Source organism: Monoraphidium neglectum (assembly GCF_000611645.1).
Source record: "Monoraphidium neglectum strain SAG 48.87 unplaced genomic scaffold scaffold02701, whole genome shotgun sequence".
Lineage (NCBI taxonomy): Eukaryota > Viridiplantae > Chlorophyta > Chlorophyceae > Sphaeropleales > Selenastraceae > Monoraphidium > Monoraphidium neglectum.
Genome location: NW_014010927.1, coordinates 1 through 8355, shown reverse-complemented (window position 1 = coordinate 8355; position 8355 = coordinate 1). Strand labels below are relative to the sequence as shown.

The 8355-nt window shown below is 64.7% G+C and overlaps 1 protein-coding gene across 1 annotated transcript; it reads right to left on the bottom strand.

The window, feature by feature from the left end:
• Positions 1-3015: 3015 nt before the first annotated feature.
• Positions 3016-8300, bottom strand: MNEG_11343 (hypothetical protein; the record flags this gene model as incomplete). Its single annotated transcript, XM_014040185.1, has 11 exons — positions 3016-3264; positions 3451-3642; positions 3901-4086; positions 4459-4595; positions 4785-4871; positions 5258-5385; positions 5488-5546; positions 6749-7057; positions 7222-7329; positions 7630-7774; positions 8215-8300. 11 exons carry the CDS (start codon positions 8298-8300, stop codon positions 3016-3018), a joined length of 1686 nt encoding a protein of 561 aa, XP_013895639.1.
• Positions 8301-8355: the final 55 nt, after the last annotated feature.

The following is an 8355-nucleotide window of genomic DNA, read 5'->3' as shown; positions in this document are numbered from 1 at the left end:
CCCCCACCCTCTCCGTCACCGTGGCCTCCCCCCCCAAACCCACCCACCTGCTCCACGTCCGTCACCACCGACCCCAGGGGCCCCAGGGTTATCTTCCCGCTGCTGTTCCCGGTGCTGTTGTTGTACACCGGCCGCCACACCTCCCCCGCGACCACGCTGGGCGCGGCGCGCCCGAGCGCGGCCAGCTGGCCCGCCAGGACCTCTATCTCTGATTTCGCAGAGTCGTCGATGCCGTGGCCATACTTTGGGCCGGCGAGGGAGAGGATGCGGGACTTGATGTCGCGCGCGGATTGCGGCGGCGCGGCCGCGGCGGGCGTCGCGGCGGAGGCGCGGGGCGGGGGTGCGGCGCGGCGGGCGGCGGGGCGCGTGCTGGGGCGCACGGGCCGGGTGGGGAGATGCGGAGGGGGTGTGAGGCGGGTGAGCGATGCGTCTCCAGAAAAGCACGCTAGGATCGAAGGGCACGTTGCCAGGTCATGCGTGGCGCGGCGCGAGCGGGTTGTGCGCCAGTGACGCCAGCTCGAGCACAGCAGGGCATGCTTTGCTACGCAGCATGCAATGCTGTTTGCATGAGGCCCGCAGCTGCGACCACGGTGGCACTAACGTCGAGGCACGTCTACCTGGCACACGCGCGCCTCCTTGCGGAGGCTTCCAGTTGCGTGGATCGTCTGACAGAGATCATCGTGATAAGACCACTGCTTATTGCAGCAAGTCGTTTGGTAAAAATGGATTAAGGTAATCGGTTGCGTGCAAAGCGGTCGGCTGACGTAAGGTGTCCTGGTTTGCTGGTGTGTGGCCACACCCGAGCAGGTCTGCCCTGGCTTGCCAGGCCAGAGCAGGGCGGCGATTGCTTGAAGCGGGGTCATTTCGATCCGCAAAGGCAAACCTAATCCCTAATTGATTATAAGAGCTCGTCACACGCAGCCTCAGACCGCAGCACGCCAACAATGGCACCAGCGTTCGCCCTGCCTGCAGAGGCACAAGACCTGGCCGTGGCTGGCCTGGTCGTAGCCTTGGCACTGGTGGCTTTCATAGCCGTCCTGTGGCTGAACAGGGACGCGGCCAAGCAGAGCAAGGCTGGCGCCGAGCAGGCAGCAGCGGGAGCAGCAGCAGCACAGGGCACAGTCTTTGCCGTTGAAAACGGAAAGGTCGTCCGCCGCTCGTCACGGGCCAGGAAGCCATCCGAGGAGGCCCTCCTGGCGACTCCCGCACCCAAGGCGGAGCCAAAGGTGGGCGTCAACAACGGGGATGATCTGCTCTCTCGGGGCCCCACAGGTGCTGCTGTGGGACTGAGATGCAGCATATCACATATCTTAGAGGCCTGGTCGTAGACCGCAGGCTGCCGGCTGTCGGTGGCCTGCTGTTGCCTGCGCTCAACAACGGGCCGCCCAGCGCCATTTGGAAAGCTTGAATTCAATGCAAGCCCCAGAGCCCATTCCAAGACCCACCCTGGTCTTCACACATGATCCGCGCAAAACAGAGCCCCAGGGCTGTGCGGACGCCTACAGCGGCGGCAGCGGCAGCCAAGACGCCCACTGCCAAGGCCTCAGCCCCGTCAGCGGCGCCCAAGACGCCCACCGACCGCTTGGTCAGCCCCGGCCGCACCCGGCGCGCCGCCGCCGCCCCCAAGACGCCCATCGCCGCTACGCCCGACACAGCTGTCAGGGACGCGATCAGCCCCTCCAGGCGGCGCCGCCGCGCCGTGTAAGGCCGCCCCGGGCCTGGACGGCAGCTGACATGGTGCTGCAGCGGCGGGCAGCCTGCAGGGGCGGGGGAGTGCGAGGCAGCGGCGCGCATATGCGGGGCCGGCGCCTCCATGACTTTCGCGGGGCAGTACGCCTTACAGGCAATGCATGTAGGGGGCCGCGCGCGCAGCGAAGCGCGCGCGTGCGGCCCCTAATCAACCATGGTCGCTTTGCGGGAAAGCGCACTCGTTTGGCGCTCATGCGGGCCCCGCAACACAAGCGGCAGAGGCGGCCGGGGGCAAATGCGGTTTGCATCGTGTCCTTGGGCAGGTCAAAGCACACAAACCCGCGGTTGCTCCAGGGGCCCCGCGCCGTCGCCCGCCGCGATGGCCCTGCCCCCATTTCGTGAGTTTGCTTGGGATGTGTCTGCCGCCGCCGACGGCGGTGTGCTGTTGCGGCTGCCGGGGGCGCATCTCGCCCTTGGGCAGCCCCGCGGCAACCTCTTTGTATTTGAGAATGGCCTTTTGTGTGGACGGTTGTGCCTGCCTCGATCCGGGGTGGTCTCTTAATCCTCTCACCCGCTCGCTGTCACTGTTTTCGTGTTCCCGTGCCCCAGACCTTTGACCCCACGACCCCCTCACTGTGACCCGACCTTGACCCGACGGACCGCTTACACATGGCACGAGCGCCGGCGACGCCCGCTGCCGGCCATTTTTGACGCGCCGCTCACGACACCCCCTCTCCTCCTGCACCAGCGTGCGGCCGCGCCCTCCCCTAGCGTGCACCTCGGCCGCCCCGCCCCCCACGCGCCCGGCCGACGCGATGCTCACTGTAGCCCCGCTCGTGAGGGCGGCCTTGCTGCCACAGCGCAGGCCCCACGCTTGTGGCGGCGCGGACAGGAGAGCACCTAGCACATGCATGTAACACGGACAAGTCCTTGTTGATCAACTCATTGTGATTACCCAGTCGTGCCTGTGCACAAGTCCAGATCAACGCGGTGGGCAGTGCGTAGGAGGGCACGGCGGATGGGATACCCTTGGGGACGTGGCAGCGCCGGGGCCGCAGGGCCACGATCGATCGTCCTTGTGGGTGGCCGGTCGAGAGGAGCATGAGAACCGGGCCAGCACAAAGCGCGCCAGGAACGACGCTGGCAAGCCGTGGGACCACTAGGGGAGGGTGCACCTTGACATCAGCAGCTGCAGAAGCCTAACTAAGCCAGAGCAACGGGTGCTTTGGCTGTCAGGCGGCGGCGGGCTCGGCCAGGTTAGGCCGGGGCGCAGGCGTGGGCGGCAGTGCGTGTGGTGAACCCTGGCGATCCCTGATGATTTTCAGGTCAAGCCCCGGTGACGATGGGCGTGTCCTCCAGCGCCCCCCACTCGCACCAGGAGCCGTCGTACACCGGCGGCAGCGGCCCGCCGCCCCTCGCCTGCTGCAGCGCGAGCGCCAGCACGCACGCGGTGAGGCCGCTGCCGCAGGTGAACACGGCCGGCCGCTGGGGGTCGACGCCGGCGGCGGAGAAGGCGGCAAGAAGCTGCTCGGGGGACTTGAAGCGCGCGGCGCCCAGCTGGCCGTCCACATACACCTGCGCCAGCGCACGACAGATTTTGGGTGTGCATCACGACGAGTCAACGCGCACCCTTGCAGCCGTGCCGGTCTTGAAAACGCCCCATTTGGCTGCCAATCTGCAGCCATCAGGTGAGAGCGCACAGCGGCACGCACCAGCCACGGCTGCACGCCCTCAATTTTTTCCAAAGCTCCCCATGCTCACCTGAGGGAACGGCAGGCTCCTGGCGCCCGGCATGTGGCCGCCCCTCAGCCCCGGTCGTGGCTCGGGGTCGGCGCCCCTGAAGCGCCCCGCGGGGCGCGCGTCCACTAGCTGCTCCCCGGCGGATTCCCAGCCGGCGACGGCGCCAGTGGCGATCGCGTCGACCAGGTCGCGCATCTGACTGATGGAGCGCACCTGTGTTGGGTTTGGGGTGGATGTGAATGCAAGAGAGAGGGAGACACCAAGATAGAGAGAATATGTGTGAAGTCGCATGCGCCAGGGTGAGCAAAGTTCAACGTTTGTGTATCAATATGTTGGCGGCTGTAAACCAGAGGAAATATACAACTTGCGGGAGTTGCAGCCGGACGACGGCTGGAACGGGGCCCATCCCACCAATGCCCCCCTTAGCCAGGCCCGCAAACAGCAGGCTCATCCAGTGGCGCAGGGCCGCACCTTGTCTTGCTGCAGCGACGCCTTGTACCCCGCTGCCCCCGCATCCGTCCCCGCCTCGCCCCGCGCCGCCCTGAGGGACGCCTGCAGGCTGTCGTCGGTGACGGGCTCCACCTCTGTGTCGAACCCGGCCGCCTTCCAGGCCGGCAGGCCGCCCTCGAGCACCGCCACCTTGTCATGGCCGAAGACCTGCGGGGGGTGATGCAGCAACGCGGCGCAGGGGGCGAATTGTTGGAGGAATGCGTGTGGGGACGGGGCGCGGGGCTGGGGACCCTGCGCGGGGCGCGCTACGAGGTGGCGAACGGATGCCCCCGCGGCGCCCGCGCCCGGCCCCGCCCACCCTGTGCGCGGCCACGGCAGCGTGCGTGGGGGACGCCCCCTTCGCTCGAGGCTCTCCAAAGGCACAAAATGGAGTTTGCATTGAATCACAAACCTGCGGCCGACACGTACGACATGCACCCCGACACACACACACACACACACACACACACACACACACACACACACACACACACACACACATCACATACCACACGCGCTGCTGCCCGCCGCCCCCCCCACCTTCCAGGTCCACCAGGCCCGCGGGGAGCTGAACAGGCCCAGGCAGTCGTACACCACCACGGTGTCCCCATTAGTCACGCCCAGGGCGTCAGCCGCGGCGCCAAAGGCCGCCTCTGACGGAAGCATGTGCGGCAGGTCTGCACCGTGGGACAGGGAGGGAATAAGGTGTGTGCCAAATGGTTGGTATTGCGGGTCCCAGCCTGTTGCGCCGCTGAGGCCAAGCAGACAAAGGCTGCTCTCGTTGGTTGCGCCAGCCAAAGCGCTGGCAGTGCAGAGTGGCTGCAGCTGGCGGCGGTGCGATATGCAGACCCTCGTGCCCTTTGCACCTGTGTTTGCATCGGCGACGCCGTCCACGTCCCAGAACCGGGCGCCTGGAATTCGCTCGGCCTTGAACTCTGCTATCCTGTCACGGCCTGGTGTCAGTTGTTCGGTTGGGCGCCGGGGTTCAGAGGGCTGCGGGGCTAACATGGGCGGGCCACGGGGGCCGGGGCTGAAGGGGCAAGGGGTGTGAGGGGTGCGGCTGGCGTCGCGAGCAGCGGTGCAACTTGCCCGCCCGGCGCCCTTGATGGGGGCCTGCGACGATATTGCCCACCCATCAGAGGCTTCGCAGCCCACGCCCTGGCCTCCTTTGAGGCACAAACAAACACAACAATGTTGCTGAACGCCCACGTGTTGTTCCCAAGCAACCTCCCAACACCACTAGCTCAACCCCCCCCCCAAGCACACCTCCGGCGTACCGCCCAAGCCCCGCCCCATCAATAGCTGGGCCCCCACCAGCTCAACCTCTAGCCTCACGCACCCATGGCAGGCATGTACCAGCTGGCGTCAAGAACCCTCACATCAGGCCGCCCCAGGCGCTCAGACAGCCACTGGGGCGACACCACCGCCGGCACATCCCCGCTCGCCGCGGCCGCCATCGCACGGCGCCTGCGGAGGCACAGAGTTACATCAGTTGGCTGTTCGGCTGCAACACACTGTGCACACATGCACACGCAGAAATCGGTTTTGCCTAGTGACAATGGGTCCCACCTGCTGGGCGGGAGCGCTCTGCAGCTCTTGCGCACCGCCGCACCGATGAGCGTCCCCTGCTGCGGCAAGAGGCGTGGTGAGTGGGTCACCCACTGCGCCGTGTTCACACAGACGCGTCCTGCGCGATGTTACCGTATCACACCTGTGATGTCCGTGGTGGAATAATGGAAGAGACGTGAGAGCGGTGCAGATGCATGAGATCTCTGATCGTGCGTGCGACTCCGGGCAAATTGATCGGGGTTGCGTGATGCAAGTTATCAATCGACAAGATATGGTATACGTCACATTGCTGTAGTGGACGCCTGCTGCAGGGCCATTGGCCAGAGTGCGTGATCCGTGCACCTGACCTCGCTGGCACACCAGCTGGGAGCCTTGCAGTGGTGACTCTTCTGCTCGAGCAGTGCTCCTTGACGCCAAAAGCTCGACGACCTAACATAGTGACGTGCTTGAATAATCTGTGCAGGAGGTGGCTCTGCATGTCTACAGTGGGCTGCTGTAAATGCGATGACTTGGCACCCGCTGACTCGTGTAATGGTTGACTGGGGCGTTGATGCATCACTTTGAATCACCAACAACTTATTACTTATCGTGTTTCACCTAGTAGTTGAAGTGCCGGCAACAAAACCTGAACATGTTATCCATCCCAGGGGTCACCACCACCGGCACATGGTTAGTAGGGCATAGCACCAGCGCACGGGCATGGACGGCGCTAGCAAAAAGCTGCTGGCGCCAGCGAAAGGGCTGCCGGCCGGTCCTGTACGCACGGTTGCGTGTGCAAAGAACTTCAACCAGCGTCAATGGGTCAAAGCGGCAAGATACACGGGGCGGCCGAGGGACCGCCCAGCCGGCCAGGGCCGTCGGTTGGCCTACAGAATAAGCTTAAGCGCCGTCCCGCCGCGATCGCGAGCGGGCGGCCCGGCAACGAATGGCTGGCTCGCGCGCGGGCGCCGCCGCTGGCTTATGAGGAGGGCGCGGGGGTGGGCGCGCCCTGCGCCCACAAGCAGTCAACAAAGGGGTGTTTTTAAGCTGTGCCGCCCGCATCTGTCTCGCGCTCCGACCATCCGGCTGCATGGGGGTGGGGCAGCCTGGGGCTGGGTGCGCCTTTTGATTGCTTCGCTCTTGCGCACGATCATCATCCCATCGCCGTCGCCGTCGCCATTGCCATTGCCATCGCCAACGCCGTCGTCATCGCCGTCGCCGTCGTCGTCATCAACGTGCACACCAACAAATCGTGAGCCCCCATCGATATTCCGAGTCAAACCTGCGCATCCCCATTGGCGCCCGCGCCCGCGGGCAGCCGCGCCGCTCCGCCGCCGCCCCCATCGCCACTCGTAGCCGCTTCGGCCGCCGCCTGCAGCTCGGGCGACACCTGCGCCTTGGACTTGACGAGCGTCCCCTTGCGTTGCGGCGCCATCGTGGCCGTCTTCGGCGTGAGGCACAGCCGCCCCGGAGTCCTGAAAGGCTGGTAGTCCAGGCGCATCCATCTTGGGCTGTGGGCGTCCACGAAGCGGAGGACGGGGCGCAGGAGGGGCGGCATTATCCTGGCAAAGGTGACCTTCTCAATCTCAACCTGGGGTTGGCGGGGTTCAGGGTTTGAGGGTTCCAGGGGATGATGGGATGATTCGATGAGGGTTCTCGCCAAAGCCGCACGCAATATCGGGTCCGCAGCTGGGCAGGCCAAGGCTGACGACTGAGGCCAGCAGAAAGCAGCGGCGCTCGCATGTGTTCACGCACCAGGATCCACATGATGACGAATGACACGCATATACGCGCCCACTGGATGCCGACGCAGGGCTCCATATTAAAGAAGGTGTTGATGACAGGCACATAGGTGAAGAACACCTGATGAGGGGGGGTGGAGGGAGGGGGTCACGGTGATATGCTGTTGAAGGAGACCGCATTGTCGCATTGAGAAAGAGCACTGGTCGGTGTGATGTCAGGAACAATTCTGAGAATTTTTTAGAAAAATTCAGATCGGTACCCCGAGAGACGCATGCATGTGCAGGCCAAAGGGCGGGGTTGGCGAAGCGTTGACCATCACTCAACCCTTTGACCAAACGCACAAGCGGCACACTGCGCTTGCGGCAGATCAAGCACGATCTTGGAAAGCAGCAGGGGTTTGAGATGATGTGGTGAACCCACCATGATGCCGACCGTGGTCAGGCTCGCCAGGTGGGCGATGGGGTTGCCGAAGAGCACGCGCGGGTGCAGTGTGGTGCGCTTGAGGAAGCGGCATGTGATGAAGTAGGCGATCTGGGCCGCGATCAGCACGTTGAAGGCCTCGGCCCTGGGGAGGGGGATGACAGGCGTTCATGCGGCCACGTGTGCATGAGTGCTTGTGTGTGTTTGTGGGAGTGCTTGTGCGTGTGTGCGCGCGTGCACGTGTGTGTGCATGCAAGTGTGAGTGTGTGCGCCCAAGGATTAGGATTAGGATTAGGATTGTTACAGGATCCCGCGGTCGCCCGCTCCTGGAGCCATCCAGGCTCATGGGATATGACTTGGCAGCATCAGCATTGTGTGACAGGGATTCAAGGGGCCACGGTTTGCCGTTCGAAGCAGGCGTGCACAAAGAGTGCGTGTGTGTGTGTGTGTGTTTATGTGTGTGTGTGTGTGTGTGTGTGTGTGCACGCACATGCGTGATCTCAGCTTTGCGAGTCCACCTGCCCAGTTGACGCCCCACGCTCCCCGTCCCTGCCCAACAACGCCAGCACCCAGCCGGCCACCCACCTGCGCACGCCTAGGGAGAAGCCCTGCACCTGGCCCCAGTAGAAGCTGCCCAGCACCAGGGCTACGATGATGTGGGACACAAACATCATGCGCCACAGGACCAGCTTCCCTGGGGGAGGGTGCGTGCGGTGGGGTGGGGTG